Raw genomic sequence first — 23,164 nt, 5'->3', positions numbered from 1 at the left:
TTTCGGTCGAGGTCAGTAAGTGCGAAATACATTTGAGCCAAAGAACCATTTCTATTGCCATGATTGCTGGAAATGAAACGAGTCATTTGTCAGGTTCAGTTGATTTATTCACCAGTAAATGAATGTAAGGTAGATCGAGTGCTGCTCAACACTTTAAACACATACCGCATTGTGTAAGGCAGTAAAAAGGCCACTTACAGGAAAAAAAAACCCTTCAAGGTCATCTTCAGGACAGATTGCCATAAAGCCATCATTCATTCTCAACCTCAGCAGTTCTGTGGTTTACATACATCCACACATGCCCTCAACCAAAATAAATACCATCACAGCAAGTACTGCCAGAAAATGAGCCATAAAAAAAAAAAACACCAGGTATATCTGATCACTTCTTCCTATGAAGAACTGTGGGGGATTATTTTTGATTAGAGCAGTGGAGATCTGATGCATATACTGTTCTTAAATGTAATACTGACCTCTAAATTACTCGTACAAAAAAAATTGTACAGAAAGGATCTTACACGTACATGCTTCTGAAAAATGAGTCCGAATTAAAAACAAATCGATCCACGTAAAACAGCCGGCTCGGTCTAAACCTCGAAGAATTCCTTAAATAGCAGCTAAATTAAAACTCAAAGGAATGTCGATGAATCCAGACTCGTGTCTTTGCCTTCTCTGATACGATGAGCAGCGTTTACAGTAGGACCACGAGTGATTTCACAGTAGAAGAACCCATTGGTTTCCATCACTCTTCTAGACGATTAACGGGACGCAAAAGAACAGTTCTAGATCAGACAGACAGAGTAGATGTGTGGGTCGTGCGAGAGCCACGTTCAGTCAGACACGTACGAACGAGAGGGTGGATGATGCGTTAGGCTTTCTTTTCCTGCAGGATCCCATGCAGTTCGTCTGCGTCCTCTGCTGTTTTCACACGCACGAGCAGCGGGACGGGTGTGCTGGGGTTCTTGTCGTCCACGGGAGGGTTTGGCACACACACCACCATCACGTTGTTTTTGCCAGTTCGTGAGCAGGGCATGGAAGAGGGCACCATGATGTTCAGCAAGATGTTCCCTATGAACAACCAGAAGAGCCTATCGTAAGCACACATCAAACAACCAATCGTAAACGTCTCTTGGGAAAGTTGACACAACTGTCACTTGCCTGATTTTTTTACTGGTATACTTACCTGAAAAACATTATCTTATTTGTTCTATTGTATTTGTGCTCGTAATAGAGTCATTTTTCTTATTTCATTAATACTGACAGTTTAAAATCCCTAACGTTGAGCCATGCAGAGGGGCCGTCATTTCATTCAAGAACATTTAAAATAATAATAAAAAAACAGCAATTTACTAATTAGTGAAATACGATAATATAAATATAAAAAATAAATTGTAATCCAAACTTTTAAACAGTGGTGTAATTTAAACTTTTTTTTTTTACAGTACTGGTCAAAAGCTTGGATTAAGATTTTTAATGCAAAACTCTGCATTGCTCACCAAGGCCGCTTTTATCTGATCAAAAAAAAACTAAAACTAAAAAACTGTTCTCTATTTGAATATATTTCAAAATATAATTCATTACTGTGATGGCAAAGCTGAATTTTCAGCAGCCATTACAACAGTCTGTAATGTTACATGGTCTTTTAGAAATCATTAGTGTGCATATAAACAAAACCCATTATTTAATACATTTATTTAGAGATTTCTGTCCCTCCATTGACAGCTACACAACTGACACTTTGATGCTTCAAAAAGTTCATAAAGAGATCGTAAAAACGAATCAATGTTTACATGCGAGTAAAAGCCTCAATTCAATCTGTTCATCATAAAGCGAACGAGTCTCTACAGAAATGTTGAACTAAACCGCTCAATTTATTTGGATTAGTTTTATGAACTTTTTGAAACTTCAAAGTGGTAGTTGTGTAGCTGTCAATGAAAACTCAGATTTCATCAAAAAGATCTTTGTGTTCTGAAGATTTACGAAAGTCTTACGGGTTTGGAAAAGGGATTCACGATAAAATGTCCTGACGGACGGTTAGTATTCTCGTTTAAAATGTAATCATCATGAAAAGCGGCTTTGATTATGGTGATTTTGAAAACTGGCGGTAAATCCTGTCCAGCATCAGTCTGACGCAGCGCAACGTTGTTTTTGTTTACGAGAAGACATTATGGATGACGGCGCTCGGGAGATTCATCACCCATAATCCTCCCCGCCGCGGCTGCAGCTTCTCAGTGAATTCCGATATCGTGCGTACTATTCTCCGTTACCGTGAAGCACCACTAAAGATATAAACAAATATTGTAAAGCACCATAAAGTTCATGTACCAAGACTTCTGAAGCCATTCGATAGCTCATATCTCTCCTCAGTCATTCTCCATTCAGCATTCAAACAGCGCGTCGCGTTCGGTTACCACGAGCAATCTCACTCTAAGATCAATGTTCCCATTATTATACTTTATTTGTAGAAAAAGGTCTGTGGTTTTTCATAAATGTTCTTTATCTCGCTGGAGTTTTTTCTGTTTGTAAACCATGAGTCTTTCTCCCGGGTGTGTGTTAGATTACAGCACTGGAGCAGAGAGCACTATGAATGGTTCTTCATGTGCACTGTAACTGAAATGTACAAATGTACAAAAGAAAAGGCTTAATAAACTGTTGCATAGATATGATACACTAATCAGCAATATCTACTCTCTTCCCCTTGTTTTCTGCTGCGCGCTGTGACTCCATGTTGCTTCAAGCGCATCAGTCTGCACACGGGATGCGCATAAGCCGCTCTGGCGATCTATATTGAAGCCTTTCATATTAGGCCTATAATACTTTTGCCCAATGAAAGATTCAGATTATTAATGGTCTTTCTTGTTCTGTCCTATCTATCAAATATTGTTGTCTCATGAAAAAGCTGCGCTATACATTTAAAATGTCTTTTCATTTTAAAGTACATGTAAAAACATTTATTTGTTTTTCATCACTGTATTTTGTAACAATACAAATAGCAATGTGGAACATTAAATTTTATTTGTTCCAACCTAAATGTTTTTTTTTCCACTACAATAACATTTTCTGCTGAATTATCCACTGACCTCATTTATAATAGCACTTTAATTAAACGATAGAGCGCATCCACGGTGATAAGAGATATGCGCTATTATAATGCGTTGCTATTGACGACGGTCATATCATTTAATGTGTATGCTTAACAAAAGTGCATAGAGCTATTCATTTTATTTGTTGTTTGTTGATTTCCAAACATAACTTGTTGGAATGTTTTCAGTGTGCGTATCAGTTCTTTTTGAACATTTTCATCTAATTTTAACAAGACTGTGATAATATTGATAATTTTGGTCACTACAATTGTGATATGAAATTCATACCGTTACATCCCTAGTTTGGAACGACATGAGGTTGAGTAATTAATGACAGAATTTTCATTTTTGGGTGAACTATCCCTTTAAACTACAAGCTAGATGACAGCATTTCATGAAATGTCCTGCAGGGGGATCCAGATCTTCTCTAATCATGGCCAACAAACACACCATGAACCTCTTAAATACTCGTTTAATCACACAATTTACATCTCACAATTAACAGAGCCTGACTATTGTCATCAATATCATCAGCCTAAAAAAGGTTCTTTACAGATAATGTCAAGCATCTTGATGACTTACCCAGGTTTGTGTCGGCGCGCACTAACAGCTGAAGTTTGCTCTCAGCCACCATCTTCAGATGCAGCGTCCCGACCCCCTTCTCCTTAAACTCTCCGTCCTTCTTATAAAACAACTTACACCTGTGGAAAGATCATTTTGATCATCACATATACGAGAGACACGGGTGTTGCGTTTAAAGATCGAGCGAAGGGTACGTGATGTGTACTTTTTGGAGTAGAAGGCGTCTTTCTCCTTGATCTCTTTCACCACAGGAACAGGCGGCTCCTCTGATTCTTCCCCATTTTCATCTAAAACAGAAGAGAGCACAGGAAATTCACATAAAAAATCGTTACACAGCATTTTTCTGAAATGTCCTGACTGATACTCTAAATACGAGTCTGACTTCTACTGATTTTATATTCATTATCAGCATTTGCGCTAAAATTATGAATATTCTTGTTATAAGTGTGTTCTGTGAGAGCACCATCATGTCATCTGCAAGTTCTAATTGATGAAATTGAAAAAGAATTATAAAATGCAACATGTAAAAAGGTTTGAAATAAATAAAAGCAATATATTTTCACACACAACAGCATACATTCATGCTTTTACATTTTTTACAGCCTTCAATTTGCATCTATTTCAAAAGAAAAATATTGTGCAAAATCGGGGAAGTTTTTAAAAACGTGTTTTTCTAATATTTATTTAAAACTATTTTATCCCAAAACTAAAAATAAAATCCAGATTTTTAAAATCTGATAAACTACTATCAAAATAGTTGTTAGGTGCATTGTAGTATAAACATTATTTTGCCCTTTTCTGTTAGTAGATGAATGATGTTCTGTGATTACAGAGATGCATTACTCGGGTCTGTTAAACGATTAGTTTACTTAAAAATGGAAATCCTGTCATCATTTACTCACCCTCAAGTTGTTCCAAACCTGTATGAGTTTCATTCTTCTGTTGAATACAAAAGAAGATACTTTGAAGAAAATCTGTATCCAGACAGTTACAGTGGAAGTCAGTGGGGACCAGAAACTGTTTGCTTACCGACATTCTTCAAAATATCATCTTTTGTTCAACAGAAGAAAGAAACTCATACAGGTTTAAAAAAACTTGAGTAAGTGACAGAATTTTCATTTTTAAGTAAACTTTTCCTTATTTTCTCCCACATTTCAACTGAAATGTACCATTACACAATTTCCCAATAGCTCAAACGGCTAATATATCAAGAAAAAGACCCTAATAAACCCTATATTCCACTAGACTGAAATGAAACAGAAAGATGCCATGAAATAAACAAAATGCCACAGCAAAAACCTATGAATCAGTGCGCTTGCTATTTTAGTGAATAAGTGAACACTGCACTGCTCACGTACCTGCAGTCTGGCTGTTGCCGGCTGACACCGCAGGACTGACACTGCTGACCGCGGATCCAAACACCGACACGCCTGAGGATGAGGAGGAGGTGGAGAAGGAGAAAGACGGCGCTCCACTGGACGCCAGCGCACCGAGCACAGAGCTGTCCACCTTCTGGCCGAAATTAAAAGAGACGCCCGGAGCCGCCGCAGCTGCCGGTTTGTCATCATCCTTGTCTTTAAAGGAGAAGAGCTGCGGTGCTGCTCCACTGACAGCAGAACTGGAGACGGTGGTTCCCGCTGCCCTCGACACAATCCGCTTCTCCGCCCCACCGTCTGACGTGCCGCTGCCGTATTTCCTCTCGATGCTGGCCAGGTGTCGCTCGTAGTCCCGGAAGATGGGGTTCAGGTCACACAGGGGGTTGTCGTTGACGTGTTTGGTGATCCAGTCGCGCACCGAGCAGTTGAGCGCGGTGAGCTGCCGGTTGTACTCTTTACTGCTGGGGGCGGAGCCGTTGGAGGTGACATCATCCGTGGGCTTGGAGGGGGCGGAGCTGTTGAAGGTTAAGGGACCTGAGGATGCAGAGAGACACAGGGTGACTAAGAGCTCTGAAGAGATGCCTCTGCGAACAGTGTGGCGACTGCCGCCCATCCTCCCTCTCTGACTTCAGAGTGTGTTGCCCAGTCAAGTCAAGTGACCCAATTCAATGCTACGTCATGGCCTATATAAGAACACTAAAAGGTAGTAGGGCAATGGAGGAAATGATGGTTCTCTTATAAATATTAACTGAAGGGTTGCATTCCTTTGTCACATTCCAGTGTAATATGCAGTGACAAAGTTTGGTTTCCCTGAATAGTGCGACACTAGCCATTTGGCAGTGGTAGAAAACTAAACATAAAATTGCTTTTTTTAATTAAACAGTGGTTTACTGAACATATTGTGTCTCTGTCTTTGAATGAATTCAGTTATAATTAAAAGTTGAAGGACAAAAAATGATATCTCTGCTAATGCTGTGACCTATATAGGGAGCCCATACTTGCACATTACTATAATATTAAAGGCTAATAAACTAGCCCAAACTAATAGCCTAAATTCAGTTGCTATTTATTTTTAGATAGAATAATCAACACTCAAATAATAAACTGTATGCAAACATGTAAACTGCACATAAGGCAGTTTTAGCATTAACTTCAAAATTTAATAATAGGTTTTTACTCCAATTCGTTATTGCAATATAATTATTTACACACTGGCTGTGATTTTCATGACAGATATTTTAAACAGACATTAAATAATCAAGACATCACTAACAGGCTAAGTAAAATACAATTAATATAGGCGAGTAAAGTGCACGTTTAGCGAAAGAGTTTATTTGTCTAGCTGACTAACAAGCTGTGGACACTGAATGACTTTCCTGAGGTAAACGTACTGCTGCGTGGGATATTGTTTTAACGCTGTTTTACTGATGTCTTTCCACCGTTGAAACACTGATTGAGCGATTACACGATATAATACGTTTCAGTAAGTTATACTGTATCTTTCAACATACCTTCAGATGTTCATTCACATTTATAAGGAAGAGATGGTTGCGTTCACTCGCGCTGCTTAAACTGAGGCGCCTATATAGCGATCGGTCACGCCACATTAGAGAGCGTCAAAACGCCATTTATAGTTTAAATTTCGTGAATAAATGGACATCAATTGAAAAATGACACCGTTTCTTATCGAAAGTACCAATAATCGCAATAAGCTCAGAGCTTATGGTTGACTCAGATGATCATAACATGACGCCAGAGAAGGCAGATGTTACGAAAACCTGCGAGGTAGATTGTGTACCTGAACTGAAGACTGTATTGGGAACGGGCAGGGAACAATTGGCTACTGCTCAGAGAACAGACCCTTCTTTACAAGCTGTATTGAGTCTGTTAGGAATCATAAAACAAACGTGTACCGTTACACCACCCTAATTACTATTTGTATGTCAAGTAAGAAAAACTAGTTTTGTGACATACAGTAAACCTCAACAATGGGCTAGGGCTGGGCGGGGCGCATTCGGTACGCCATGAGAGTATTTTCGGGTCGGTTAGAATATCGTCACACCCCTACTAGCCAGGTATCAATGTAAAAAAAAAAAAAAAAGGGTATAAAACCAAGATATGAATAAAATCTCACAAGTGCAAAAATAGATTTGAGAAAACACAAAGCTTAGTAAAAGCTTTGAGAAAGCACAAAGCAAAACACAAATCTACACACTTCACCTTGAAACATTTGAAGATGGTCTGTTGTTGTTTTTTGGTGCAAGTACAATTGAACATAAAACCATATTACATTAAATATTATTATTACTCTGGTCTGAGTTAGCATCAATTATATATTGCCAACATGTATTACATATTGAATCAGAACCAGAAAGTTAAATTCAGTTTCAATTACAGACTTTTATTATTCTTTATAATTTACTCCTTCAAGCATCAATATAAACTCAAAAGATTAAAATTCTGATGGCAATATTCAAAGTTACCTGAAAACGTTTTGGACGACATTTAAATCTTTTTTGACGACTGTTAATTGTTTTGACATTAGGATAAGAAATACATGTCTTATCAGTCAGAAACTATTTCTTTAGAGAACAAATATGTATAACTGCAATTAATAACGTAATTATGTCTTGTCAAAACTTGTGGTGCACTAATCAATCTCATTGGTTGTGTGACAGTTCAAACTCATGAGATGAAAGGAAGCTAATTCTCAAAGTGTTCACTGATGGGCATCATGTCAGACTGGGTTGGTGCCACAAGGCTAAAAATACCAGTTTGTGGTTGATGAGGTAAACCGTCTCTGTGATTGCCAACTGAATAAAGCACAAATACAAAAGCTGTGGAGATCTGAGAATACTGCTGCCCAAAATAGACTATGAATTGAGACCATATCCATAGTGAGCCACAAACAACTGGATTATTTATGAAGGTGGAAAGAGCAGTACTGTCAGCGCACGACTTTCGCTTCATCTTTGGCTTCAAGACAAATAGTAGCACAGCATATGTGCTGTATGTCCAAATAACATCAAAAATCAACCAATTAATAATAAATCTACATTTGCATGTAACTAGGGGTGTGCACGAATATTCGTTCTGTAATTAATATCCGAAAAATAAAATACTATTAGAATTTTACTACGTTGCTTTGCTGGCCGTAAATGAATCCATGAGAAGTCCCAAGCACTAACTCGCAGTTATAAGTACATGCACTGGGTGGCGCTGTGGAGCGCGTTAACAGGTTGATTGTATTTGATCACATAATGTTGTCGTCTGCCTAAGTTTGGAATTACTTAGATGAAAATGATCTTACTAAACGGAATTACTTTTGATCAAATTAATGAACAGGACTTATAATAGCACCACCACAATGAGATCACATGAAATCCAAATGGTAAATGGTAAACATTACCTTATCAGATAGCAAAATGATTTTGAGACATATGCTTCTTTTAAGTTTCGTTGAGGGAGCCAGGAGAACAGAAAACACAAAGTGCTGTTAGTAACTTCACTTAGCACACTGTGTTTCTGTCAGCGCAGCGCATTTTCACTCGAGCATGTGGATATTATTGTTTTTCTCAACATGAACGTGAAGCAATATAAACACGATAACCATATGCTGACGAGTGTACGTTCTTTACGATAACTGCGCAGTCTGCTTTATTAGAAGTTTATTTACGTAATAGACTTTTTTTAACTTATTTTTATAATGTATTAAATATGACTGTTGTTAAACAGAGAGCATAAACTAATGAAGACGAAGAATGTGAGCGCTGTGTGTTCAGGCACTACCGTTCTCAGGGCCGCTCGTCAAAATAAAAGTCCCGCTCCTAACACCGGCCAATTAGAAAAACGTATCGGCCGAGTTTTTTTTAAAAATGCCAAAAATAGGCCTTGGCGAGACATCGTTCGACCACTACTATTCAGTTCTATTTACCATTTGATTATTCAGTTTCTGTACCTGAAAACTACACTTAGAACTATACCTGAAGATCCTGAATAGCAATTAATCTAAAATTTTGTTTTATTTCACTGGTATCTAACATTTTGGTGTCATAACCTTATTTATTACAATACAAGGTTACATGGGTCAAAAACTAACTATTTTATTACTTTTTTTGTGGTGGGGCCAGTGAAAATATTTCATTGAATCAAATAGAGAGATCTTGCGAATCGGAATGGAGACATCTGTATCAAAGGACACATTGTTAAATTTAAGTTTCACTGAAACTATCTCCTCTGCGGCTGTCAGTCATACTTGATCGGTTTATAAAGATCTTTATATTGTGGATTTGCATAAAATGACTCTTGATGGGGTTTATTGCCGTTTCGAAGGCTACGTTCAGACTGCAGTTACATATTGCGACCTCAATTTGAACAGTCATATCAACTTTTACATCACTCCAGAGCAACGTTTGTCACAATTCTGCGCTGATGGGAGTCACTTCAAAGATTGTACATACCCGCAGTTATCAAGACTGTTGCGAAAGGTAGTCAGTGAAGGACAGTGATGTGTCAGAGCTCAAGTATTAAAGCGACACCTCATACAAGATACGAGGGGCTCGTATCATAAATATTTCAAAACTCTTTTCGCATTCTCGTCTCTGGTTTTAATATTGCATGTGCATTAATTCACTATATTGCATCGGCAGATCACACAATACTTTAATGTCCTACGTGTTTTCCTCCGTATGGCAGCCGGATATGGGCCACATTTAAAACAACAATGTGAACAGCTATACAAAACAAATCGTATCTGAGCAATGAATCGGAATTGAGCACTAAGGATCGCAGTGTGAACAGCCTAAATGATGTGGTAATCACGTCTATATACCTTGTTTGTTTGTTTTATCGATGTAAACCAACAATTGTAAAGAGTCTTTGAGTGTCTAGAAAAGTGCTATAAAAATGTATTATTATTATCATCACTACCGGGTGTGTTAGGTCACAACACTGGTGTGAGAGGACATGAATTGACATTATGCACACATAAGCAGTTTGTTCTGCTGTGTATTAGGGGTGTAACGATACACAAACCTGACGGTTCGGTTCGTCCCACGGTTTTGAGGTCTCGGTTCGGTTCGGTTCATTTCGGTGGGGTGGGGGGGTTTAGAAAGCTAAAATTGCTTTTATTTTTTATTGAACAGTGCTTTAATGAACAAATTGTGTCCTTGTCTTTAAATGAATTAAATTACAAGTAAACGTTTCTCAAGGATAACAAAATGATCTGCTAATGCTGTAAACTACAGCCCTTACTTGCACATTACTATAACATTAAAGCTTAACAAGCCTAGACTTTTAGCCTAAATGATATAATAATAATCAACACTCAAATAACAAATTGTATGAAAACATGTAAACTGCACATAAGGCAATTTTTGCATTAACATGTTTTTACTCTAATTTGTTATTGTTGTATAATAATTTACACAGTTGCTGTTATTTTCATTACAACTATTTTAAACATACATTAAATAATCAAGATATCATAAACAGGTTAAGTAAAATATAATATATAGGCTAATATATAGCATTTATTTAGTGAAAGAGTTAGCAAACCAGCAAGCTGTGGACACTGAATGACTTGCCTGAGGTAAATATAAAGCTATGTGAAAAACTAAGCGTTTTATTGACGTATTTCCGCTGTTGAAACACTGATTGAGTGTTTACACGAGTTATGATGCCTTTCAGTAAGTATACTGTATCTTTCAACATACCTTCGGGTGTCCATTCATGTTTATTCTGTAACTGAGGAAGAGATGATCGCGCTCCGCGCTGCCGCATGCATACAGTGAAATCTGTCACGCCACATCTAAGAGCGCCAAAACGGCATTTATTGTTTACATTTCGTGATCAAATAGACATAATTTGAAAGATTACACCTTGCTTATTATCAAAAGTAACAAAACACTGAGCTTATTGCGATTATATGTGGTTAATGGTGGTTAGGCAACAGCCCTGTATTCGTTGTGTACACATAACACATGAGGTGCAATGAGCCGGGGCTGGGCGGGGCTGCAGGGGGCGGGGCGTGTTCGGTTCGCCATGAGAGTATCGCGATACGTATCGTGGGTGGTGTATCGCGGTTTTTCGGTTCGGTTCAAATATCGTTACACCCCTACTGTGTATTGGAGTTAATATTATTATAGTTTTGCGCAGTAAAAGATTATTAAAAGCCTATCTTGTTCTGTTGCATCTATCATATATAGTTGCCCCATTAAAAAGTATATAAATTATAATATAAATATACGTCTACAATTAACTTTTTTTCATGAATAAAAAAAAACAAAAAAAAAACACTTACCACTGTTAGTTTTAGCAAACGTGGGAACGTTAAAACTGGCAAAAGATGGAGCCACTGATGCCACGCTGCCATTGGTCAGGCTGGACATAGGTTTGAAACCAGCGCCATTACCAAAGCCAGAGAATGACGCTGGTCCTGCGGCCGATGTCAGAGAGAACCCCTTAAAAGCTTTGAAAGCCCCTCCACTCTCTCCCTGTTACACAAAAACAAAACTCATCTATAAATCAGCCTCAAAACACATGCCCGGATGCCTGCTGGGACACAGGAGGAGTGTTACCTCTGCTCCGGCGTTACGACGCTTGGCTTTCTTGATGGAGCGATTCTTCATCACATCTTCGGTTGCAACTGAAAACATTCCTGCCTGAAAGACACAAGATGATATTTTCAAACGTTCAATTATTCTTGGCTGAAGCACTTAACCGCTTAAACAGGTTTTTTTGGCATGCTTGACTCTGAAGTAAACATATCTCATAAGGATGTACAAGTAAAATTAAAACTGAGCAGGTTTGGGATTGGCAGAAATGGAGACAGAGTGGATATACGGTAGGCTAGTGGTTAAGTGTCTTTTTAGATACTATGGATAACTGCATTTCCACTGGGAGTGTAAAGACGTTTCACAGTGAAAGTGTGCAGATACTGAAAGATGGCACACCTCCTCTCCTTCATCTTCCTGGTCCCAGTTCCTGTCCGTCAACTCTTTCTCTGCAATCCTCTTGGCCATCACAGCTCAGCTGTCAATTAAAATACATGGCAGACGTTTAGTCAGGAAATACGAGAGACAAATCAAACGTAACAGAGTTGGGATTTTAGGAATTTCCTTTAGAACTGGAACTAAATGGAGAAATGCCAGATTAGATTACAAAGTAAAGGACGTTTGTGACGTACACTAGCAGGAGTTCTTGGATCAAAATTAAAATATCAACTGATCCTGGCAGACAAAAATCCTCTGATCTTAAGCACACAACAGGTCTAGGGTTAGTTTAGGTCTACGGTGTGGATCAGTTGAGGTCAAGGTTCGGTTGAGGTCTCGGGTTCATGACCCAGGAAGGAGTCCTACTTAGTTAAATTGTATCGGTCAACCAACCCATCACATTTGACTCACTAAAGAGACAACATTCAAAACCACATTGTAATATCTATTCTACACAAATGAAATAATGCTGAAATTCCCTCAGATGTTAACAACATGAGTCATTAATTACGCCTTTGGGGCGCATTTCATTTAAATGACGTGACAGATTGGGCAACTACCGGCAGATGCATATTAAATAGCTCAAACATGATTTTAATCGATTAATTTCGGAATCAAATCGCATTATACTACATTAGCAACTAGCTTATCTGTTTATATGATGCGTTTGTGTGAATACGATGGTTAAAGTTGCTAATGACGGGCCGGCTCTTAAATAAAGATAAATACGACGTATCACGGATCTGTGTGAAACAAACCACTATTTAATATAGTTCTATACATACCTCACACAATTTCCCGCCAACCGTTCGCGCCACACACACAGTTTCGACTGCTTGTGCTTGAATGATGACCGCGGGAATCTCAATCTCGCGCATACAGAAGCAGGCCGTGCGCTCACACCGCCATCTTACAAACGCATCTCACAGTCCGCATGTGCCAGAAGTATTCTGCGCATGTGCAAAGAGAAGCGGCGCCCGCGCCTCACTCTGCGCATGTGCGAAGAGCAATAATTGCCGCAGGAGTCTGTGGGAAATGAAGTCTCTCAATGAATGCGGCATGTCTGGAGCTATGGTTTGGAGTGCTGAAGAGAACGCAACGAATGTTTCAAATTCAAGTTTTTTTTTTCAACTGCTTAAACACATTTTCAAATCTTTGCCTCTTTTTTTCAAAACTTTACTCACAAAACCAAGAATTGCACACACAAAATGCAAAATGAAGCACTGCATTCAAAATATCACAAACACATCTCAAAAGCAAACATTTGTCTTACTGTACGTTGCAAACACCTTTGCCATAATATTATTTTGGATATATCATATAGGCTAAACACACAGTTACTCAAAACCTAAAGCTCTTCTTTCATGAGCTTGCTTCAATCATGAGCAAGATGTAATTTGCAGAGTGATGTTGAAAAATTCATGGCAACACACGAAAACAAGATTGAAACCAAACTATTTTTTTTTTACTGTAAGCATTTTGGTTGTGAATACAGTATTACACAGTCCGAAAAACCTATAACTGGACCTTTGGCCTATATTTATAGGCCTATTCTAAAGCCACGATTGGTTGGTGTTCAGTAAAGCATGCAGTGAGTGTTTGCACATGTGAGGAGTTATGTGAGGCACTGAGTAATTATTGTGGCATTTTGATAGGTTGTGTTTGAAAAAGGAAATCAAAATACGTCCTGATTTGGTGTGTGGTTCTGGTGTTTGAGTGTCAGGTTTCAGAAATTGTGTGACAACAAGTAAGGATTTTGTGTGTAAGCAGTTGAAAAAACTGTAATGTAGCATAAATAACATTATTTTGTTTCAACGTGTTATATTTAAGTAAAACATTATGTAAATAGTCACAGTTAAAAGGTGCTGTAAGCGACGGCATAAAATATTCACAGTAGCACAACCTTATTGTTATAAAACCCAATTTATTTGTAGTGCTACAGCATGGGTCAACCTGTGTGTGTGTGTGTGTGTGTGAGGGTGTGTTTCTGGATATTATTCAGCCTTGTTTCCTTCTGTAGGCAGATTACAGGCACTTCTGGTCGCGGTGGCATGGAGAAACAGATGGCTGTGTTCCAATCTCTCAGGATCCCACACTTCTGTGCCAACTCAGAAGCAGGTGTTTCAGAAAGCAGGATATCGGCTATGCCAGAGGTCCTGGTGGCCACAGGAGAGCCCTGACCAGATGGATGGGATAAAGCCGAGGTGACTGTAGCCATCATACGAGACTGACTGTGCCATGTTTACAATCATTTCAAATTACTAAAAGTGAAAAATCCATTAAACAATGTACAAGGCCTTTCAGGCGTTTGTCAAATTTAGCCTACATTTATACATTTGGCAGACACTTTTATCAGAGTAAATTACCTTGCATTCAGGGTAAACATTTTCAGTTCATGCATTTCCTTGGAATTGAGCCCGTGACCTTGGCATTGCTAGCGCCATGCTTTGAGCTACAAGAATGTTTATAGTGTTAACAAACCCTTTGACTCAAGGTTCACTTTATAATGTGAAGCACTGACGAAACCTTTGAATGTTTTGACAGTGCCTGTCAGATGCTTTCATCCAAACATACAATTTTAAGCCTTTTTTAAGGTTTACGCAATTTAATTAATAGTAAAATTCCATCAAATTGAATTGAATAATCCTTTTTTATTTTTATTTTTTTATTGTACAAGCAATACAATACAATACCGTATTTCAATTTAGTACTAGAGTAAGTTAGCAGTGTTGGGGGTAACTCATTACAAGTAACTTGAGTTACGTAATCCGATTACTTGTTCAAGTAACTAAAGTAACGCATTACTTTTATTTTAAAATAAACAACAAAATATCTGAGTAACTTTTTCAAATAAGTAACGCAAGATTCTTTGTTTTCCCATTTATTGACTGGCAGCTCTCTTGTCCCCATATTGAGACAAATCGAAGTGCAGAGGCGTTGTGTGTAAACATGATGGTTATTGTAGACTAAATGTGAGCGTGCATTTACTTATCTCACTTGAATTCAATATTCAATTCAATATTCAATATTCCTCAAAATGAATAAAATCAGTGAAATTCAGAATCAGACTATGCAAACCTCCAATAACTAAATATGTTAAATAAAACATAATTTTGTATGCATTTAATCTCACTTTATTGACCATACTTACTTCATGACCTGCGATGATTCAGTTAAACCATAAGCAAAAATGACTAGATCTTTATTTTATTTTATTGGTAAAGTAAGTGTTAAACTTTTTTCTCCTGCATCCTATTTTTGTATTCTTGTCACAATTCTGCAAGAGATAGGACCCAGATGCAAATGAGCAGACAAGGGGTTTTTATTAACAAGACTGAAAACTTGAGACAGCAGGGACAGTGAAGTGTGAACCACAGTGCAAACAGTAGGGCAGGGCAGACGACACAACGACAGACAGGAAAGATTACCACTGAGACTGTCAGTAAGATGGCGATGACGTGAGTGCAATAGAAGTAGCTCCAAAGGAAAGACCAGGCAGGAACACAAGGAACTTGTAGCTTGATGTAGATCCTAGATGTTGCACCAGTCTTGCCGCCAGGTAGAGGCTCACGTTCTGTGAGAACGTTCAGAGACTTGTAACAGGAGTTAGATAGCTGCACCAGTCAGCCTGCCAGGCAGTTAAGAGTCACTGGCCAGGGAACTCAGGATACAGGGCAGGGACACACTGAAGAACATACAAGACTTAAGACAAGACAGACAAAGATATAGCAACAATAAAGAAACAAAAATAAACTGATAAGATCAATTACTAGAGAAACAAAAAGTAGAGAAATAAATAGAACTAAAGCAAATTAATGAAAAAAGTAAAACAAAAAAAACAAAAAAACTAAGATACCAGAAATAAAAAAACTGGATTTGAAATCTAAGACTTCCACTTGACAGGAAAAATAAGAACTGAAGAAAGTAACTAAAAATAAAATTCTAAAACATAAGAGAACTCAAACTAGATTATAAAGCACAAGAGCAAAAGCTAAGCAAAACAAAACCGGAAACACTGCAAAGTACATACACAACGAACCAGCAAAGACATGAGGGAAAGAGGCACAGTATAAAGGGACCAGAGCACATGAGCACAATTTCTGAAACGAGGACTAGACGTGGACTAAACAAGGGGGCGTGGTAACAGGAAACAAGGAGGCAGGACAATAGGGGCACATGGCAAACACAAACAAAGACAGAGCCATGTGCTCAAACACAAGACAAACATAGAAACATGAAACAACAAAACTTGGAGTTCCGGGGCATCCAGGAAACACAGGGAAGATAATCCAGGGGAATAGTTTGAGGCTGACCAGGTAGGTGCCGGCTTTGAAAACACATAATGACCAGGCAAAACAGAGGGTGGGATAGGAGGGGTAGGGACAGTCTTTCTTGGAAGATGAGCTTGCTCAAATGGTCGGGGCTTGAAAATAGCCTTAGTGTCAGGAACGGTCTTCGGGATGAATCTTTGATTGTGGAAGGACTTAGGAATGAACATGGGGGCCATAGCCATACTGGCAGGAAGGGTCAAGGGAATGTGTTCGGGAGAGACATGGACAGTCTTAGGCACTGACTCTGAACCGTACTCCATGGCTACAGAGATATAGACTTGACTTGACCCTGGGATGTTCCTCCAGGGTTTCAGGGACAGACTCTGGACTTGACTCGGGAGTGCCCTCCTGGGCTGCACTGGTGGACTCTGGGACAGCTTCCTCCGCAGCGGGCTCTGGGACAGCTGGAGTCTGGACCATTTGAATCAGGTCCTCCTTGACCACTAAGATAGGTGCCTCTTGGCTCCGACCCTCCTGGGCCAATGGTTTAGGAACCTCATAACTTAGGTCCTCCTGGACCAATGACTTGGGAATCTCTGAACCTGGGCCCTCCTGGGCCAATGGGCTAGGGGCCTCTAAAAAAAGGGTATTTGACTTGCCAACATGGGGCCTCCTTTTCCTCTGCTTCTGAGGGCATGACAATTTGTGCTAGACTGGCTCAGGACTGGCAGGAGTGGGCTCGACTGGCTCTGGACTGGCAGGAGCAGGCTCGACTGGCTCAGGACTGGCAGGAGCGGGCTCGACTGACTCAGGACTGGCAGGAGCGGGCTCAACTGGCTCTGGACTGGCTCTGGACTGGCAGGAGCGGGCTCGACTGAATCAGGACTGGCAGGAGCGAGCTCGACTGACTCTGGACTGGCAGGAGCGGGCTCGACTGGCTCTGGACTGGCAGGACTGACTCAGGGCTCGACTGACTCAGGACTCGCAGGAGCGGGCTCGACTGACTCGGGACTGGCAGGAGCGGGCTCGACTGGTTCTGGACTTACAGGAGCGGGGTCGACTGGCTCAGGACTGGCAGGAGCAGGCTCGACTGAATCAGGACTGGCAGGAGTGGGCTCGACTGGCTCTGGACTGGCAGGAGTGGGCTCAACTGGCTCTGGACTGGCAGGAGCGGGCTCGACTGGCTCTGGACTGGCAGGAGCGGGCTCGACTGACTCGGGACTGGCAGGAGTGGGCTCGACTGGCTCTGGACTGACAGGAGCGGGCTCGACTGGCTCAGGACTGGCAGGAGTGGGCTCGACTGAATCAGGACTGGCAGGAGTGGGCTCGACTGGCTCTGGACTGGCAGGAGCGGGCTCAACTGGCTCTGGACTGCATGGCAGGAGCGGGCTCGACTGGCTCTGGACTGGCAGCAGCGGGCTCGACTGGCTCAGGAATGGCAGGAGCGGGCTCGACTGGCTCGGATACTGATGCAGCCATCTTGTTCGCTCTCTTCCTTTGTTTCCTTGGAGTCAGAAGAGGATCTGGAACTTGACTTGAAGGTGGGAGAGCAGGTTGGTCACTGCAAACAGACTCTGGAGGTACTGGAGCAGACTTGACAGACTCTGGGATGACTGCAGTGGTCTTGATTGACTCAGGATAAACTGCAGGAACGGTCTCAGCCGACACCCGGCTGACTAGAACAGACTTGACTGGATCTGGTGTGGCTGAAACTGTCATGGTTTGCCTTGGGGTGACTAGACTTGACAGACTCGGGAGTGACTAGGATGGACGTGACGGACTCTGAGACAACTGGAAAGGACTTGGAATCTTCTGCAGGGATTGCATTTACTATGACTGCAACTGACTCCCTGGACTCAGAGACAGTGGTCTGGGCTGCCCTCCTCCTTGTCAGTCTACGCTTTAACGTTGGAGTCAGAGAAAGATCTTGAATTTGACTCGACGAAAGAGGGATGGCAGTATGGTCACTGCAAGCTGACTCTGGTGGTGTCAGTCTCTGCCAGTCCTTGCGGTGATGCAGATAGTGGGTGAAGTTCCAAAAATCCCAAATTCCCAGTTGCTTCATCTCCCACTGTGGCAAGGGGTCATCCAATGCCAGTCTCTATTGGGCAGTTACGGGGGGAACTACACGGATGCTCACTGCTGGGTCCTATGTTGGCTGGTTCGTTTTGTCACAATTCTGCAAGAGATAGGACCCAGATGGAAATTAGCGGACAAGGGTTTTTTATTTACAAGTTAGTAAGTTACATTCTTCTTATCAAGAACCTTTTCCCCCCACTGTATAGGGTTCTTGAGTTGCTAATATGGTTCTTTGGAGACTGACAACAGTCTTGATTTTTGGTTCTATATTGGTTCTCTATTAGTTCTCTATTAGTTTACTTTTTTACTTTCTCAGTTTGTGTAAACCTACTTACGTTTTGTTTCATTAATACAGTGTATACTTTTTTCTTGATTTACCCCTAAAGAATGGAAGTGAAATGTGGCAAAATGCCCCATAGTTAGGGCACATTGTATCATGACCATATGACAGATTTAAATGTTATCAAAATGTTATCAAAATTTCAGTTTGATATGCAATTTAATGATTTTAACTAACCTTAAGTAAGCAGTAAATAAGAGAGAGAGACAAGAGTTAGTGGTTGCTTAAACAGTCCTCTTTGTTGTCTGAGGATATGCTGCAGTCGCCACGGTAACTCTCTCAACTGCCACCCAGAATTCAGAAAATACAGCTGAACTGTTCAGTGCAAACTCATTAAAACGTATGTACCGGTATACTACATGTAAATAGAAATATATATGCAGATAAAAAAATTATAGGCCTGTATACAAATAATTGAATATATTTGTGATCCAAACTATATGTAGGGTGGTCACACTCACAATATGTTCAAGAATGGTTTGTGTTAACCGTCAGTGGAGTTTCTAACACTCATAATCAGACTTTGGTTTGTTTAAAACCAAAAAAATCGTAAAATCTGTCAACATAATACAAGAACATATTTCAGTAATTTGCTTTGCTATTAGAACAATAACAATATACAAGCCCATTGTTTAATTTTTGAGGGAAAAAAACACATCACAGTATTTTTCTCGCACAATAGGTACTTTACTGAAAATGAATAGCTGCCTTTTATATTCCTCGCAGCGGAATCCATATATTTGGGGGACCTTGGCATCAAAAAGTTCGAAACCCCCTGTTCTTTAGAGCTCCAACACTTAGATTGTTTAATAATAATAATTAAAAAGAATCATTTAAGACATCAAACTGTCAAACCATTAAAAAAAAAATCTAAATATGTTTGTATTTAAGAATGAAGAGTTAAATATAAGTAGGAGAACAGTGGAACACTCTTGATCCCTTTTTCCGGTTCCATCAACATGCAGAAAGACGAAAATGTTTGTAAATCTGATGGGAATAACGTTCCAATATGCTCATGTATCTAGCTAGACCTTTGACTATTAGCATATGGTTGAGTCCATATTGCAGCTTATTCCAGTCAATATCCGCTCACTTAGACCCTTTTCAATGTTTTTTAACAGTTTAATAATAGCAAAAAATCCGTAGAGGCAATCTGACTAGAAAAATTCAGATTTTTTACCTATGTGTGACCAAAGCGGTCATAGGTTCTCCTCACTAGTGTCTTAATGAAGTCATGTGGGCTGATTATCTTTTTTTTTTTTTTTGCGGTATGCGTCTCTAATTGCTAATTTGTTCAGATGACATATTTAAATGTCAATCAGGCAGCACAGATCAGTGAAAGTCTAATTATGCAGATTTAGTTAACATGCTGTAATTATAGGAGTGAATGGACAAATTAAGAGGAAATTTAATTGGTTTCTCTTAATGGAACCATCTCTCTGGCATTATCTGCATGTCTTTAACCATATTTCAGCACCATACGGTACAATCTTTTTAATCATTTAAATGAAAGTTGTCATCCAAAACAACCATTACATTCAAATAGCAAGAGCACTTGCCGGTAGATGTGAAATCTGTAAGCGATTGTGACGGATATTAAAACTAAACAGGACTCAAAGTACACAATTGTATATTTACACCTATTAAATATTAGTTTACTGATTAGTGCAAATACGTCTCTTTCAAATAATAAACAAGAACATGATTAAATGAAGAACATGTTATTGATTAAGTGCATTGTAGATACATTATTAATGTATCTACAACTATTATTAACTATTTTTAATGTTTTTGAAAGAAGTCTCTAATGCTCATCAAGCCTGCATTTATTTGATAAAAAATACAGAAAAAAACAGTAATATGGTGAAATATCATTGCAATTTAAAATAAGGGTTTTCTATTTTAATATACTTTAAAATATATATTTTTTATGTAATGCAAAGTATTTTCATCAGCCATTCCTCCAGTCTTCATGTCACATGATCCGGCAGAAATCATTCTTAATATGCTGATTTATTATCAATGTTGGAAACTGCTGTGCTGCTTAATATATATATATTTTTTTATAACCTGTGATATTTTTTTCCAGGATAATTTGTTGAATAAAAAGTTAAAAAGAACAGCACTGATTTAAAATAGAAATCTTTTGTAACAATATAATACTGTTCAAAAGTTTGGGGTCAGTATTTGTTTTCTTTCTTTTTTTAAAAGAAATTAATACTTTTATTAAGTGATGGTAAAGATTTATATTGCTAGAAAAGATTTATATTTTGAATAAATGCTGTTCTTTCAAAAGTGTTGTAATAATATTTCATAATATTTAAGTTATTTCTGCTCAAATAACTGCAGGCTTGATGAGCATAAGAGACTTCTTTCAAAAACATTTAAAATACAACGCATTCTCATCCCAAGGCGTCACTAAAATGACAATTTTGACCATGCTTCAATATTCAACGCTTTAGGCACCCTTTAGCGTCAGTTACATGACGCGATCCTAGGGCGTCATCTAACTGACGCTTTACCTTTAGCGTCAGTTAGATGACGCGGGTAGGTTTAGGTCTGGGGTAGGGTTAGGATTAGATAGCGTCATCTAACTGACGTTAAAGGTAAAGCGTCAGTGAGATGACGCCATAGGATCACGTCATGTAACTGACGCTAAAGGGTGCCTAAAGCGTCAAATATTGAAGCATGGTCAAAATAGGCTTGTTTGAGATGAGCAAAATCTGCGCAGAACCGATCACCGGTGATCAGCGCGAGATGCATGCCGGTTAGAAATGTGTCCGAGTGCGGTCCGCCTTGCTCTGATGTCATGCTGACGTGTGTCAAAAAACTCTCGCGACCGCAAGGCGCACGTGTCGGATTCTGCAGTCACGTGCAGTTGCTCTCCACCGACTGCGCTGATCAAAAGCATGATGGGAAACGACTTGCTGACGGCACAGCTTAATAGCTTGTTTTCATATGACGTCACGCCACTGCGTTGCCATGGCGCGAAATGCAAATGGAGGGCAGGAAGTGATTTGCTGTATTTAGAAAGCACTATAACAAACTCAAAATGCCTATGTTTTGCGTCGTTTATGGTTACTTAAATCGATCAAACCACGAGGAGTTTTTATCGTGTACCAAAAGTTGTTGTTCATAAGGGGGGAAATGCAAGAAATTGACCGAAAAACTCCGGGAAAACGGCTTGCAAACCTACGTCTGCGGTCGAAAGGAGCCGAATGGGAAAATGCCCGTGTGTGCCGTGATCACTTCGTCAAAGGTGAGTTAATACAACTTAAGTGGCTATGTTTGTGTAACGTGTAAGTTAACGTGTAGCAACGTTTACGAACTTTGTAAAGTCAAAGTATGTCTGTAAGACGAGGTAGTTGCTGATATCTACCGCCCCGATGGCAGGAAAATCTTTCAATTCAGTTGAAAATCGCTCCTCTTCATAACTTAAGGATCACGTCCAACATGTTTGATTTTTTGTTTATATCTTTCTCTTGTAATAGTGTGAAAAGTAGTACAGTACGGACTTTCCTCCATCTCGTCCATTGCGCTCTTCACTCCCTGCCCTCCATCTGAATTTCGCGCGTCATCATAATCACGTGATTGAAACCCAGCTATGCTCATTGGTTTAAACAACCGTGATGTATTGTTCTCTTTTAAAATGTTTGATTTTAAAACTTTGATATCATGTTTTATGTGTATAGATTATGTGTGGATATCCCCAAACTCTCTGACAGTGCGATCTATGTGATGTAATAAAAAATTAAAAAAAATTAAAAATAAAAACACATATCTGTAAAGAAAAAAAATGATTCATAAACATATAGGCCTATTTAAAATGGAATTAAATAAGTACTTTGGGTGTCTTGTTCATTATATTTATTTTCATATTCAAGCAACAAAACTTAAAATACATCCAGTTTATTAGCAACACCGTGCACGAGTGTGAATCCCGCGATATCCGCCTTTGATCTCACAGGTGTCAGATCCACTGCGAGAAGAGCGATCTGTCCGGCTTGCCTGCGCTTTTTTCACTCCTCCTCTCACTGCAGCCGCCTACTCTCGACTACAATTCAGGCGAGGCAAGGCGCATCTCAAACAAGCCTCAAAATGATTCCCAAGGCGTCATTTTTATGACGCCTAGGGATGAGAATGGGCTGTAAAATAGTAATGTTTCCCAACTTTTGAGTAAAAATATATGTGTGTGTGTGTGTGTTTCATATATATATATATATAATATATATATATATATAAACATCTGAATAAACATATATGTGTTATATATATAGCATATGCAATGTTAATCACATAGATGTTTATTCAGATCTTTTCTGATGTTTTGATTCTCTCTTTCTGCCTTTGCAAGGAGAGATGAACCATAAATGTCAAAAACTGTGATGATATGCATTCAAATACATCTGCCTGCCAAGTCGCATTCAGTATTTACAGCTGA

At 39.3% G+C, this 23,164-nt stretch overlaps 2 protein-coding genes across 2 annotated transcripts in view; one reads left to right on the top strand and one right to left on the bottom strand.

Annotated features, from left to right (window-relative positions):
• The window catches only part of slc37a3 (solute carrier family 37 member 3), a 307,587-nt gene that overhangs the window by 284,318 nt on the left and 105 nt on the right, over window positions 1-23,164 (top strand). The gene's annotated exons all lie outside the window — the stretch shown is intronic.
• On the bottom strand, window positions 669-12,966 carry nup50 (nucleoporin 50). Its single transcript, XM_056260359.1, has 8 exons — window positions 12,819-12,966; window positions 11,995-12,073; window positions 11,620-11,703; window positions 11,343-11,535; window positions 5,024-5,575; window positions 3,871-3,952; window positions 3,666-3,784; window positions 669-1,068 (listed from the first exon to the last, which is right to left on the bottom strand). Exons 2-8 carry the CDS (start codon window positions 12,061-12,063, stop codon window positions 869-871), a joined length of 1,299 nt encoding a protein of 432 aa, XP_056116334.1. The 5' UTR covers window positions 12,064-12,073; window positions 12,819-12,966; the 3' UTR covers window positions 669-868.

Source organism: Rhinichthys klamathensis, unplaced genomic scaffold (assembly GCF_029890125.1).
Source record: "Rhinichthys klamathensis goyatoka isolate OS25496 unplaced genomic scaffold, OSU_Roscu_1.1 h1tg000176l_1, whole genome shotgun sequence".
In the NCBI taxonomy this organism is placed as follows: Eukaryota; Metazoa; Chordata; class Actinopteri; order Cypriniformes; family Leuciscidae; genus Rhinichthys; species Rhinichthys klamathensis.
This window is presented reverse-complemented; position numbering and strand designations above follow the sequence as displayed.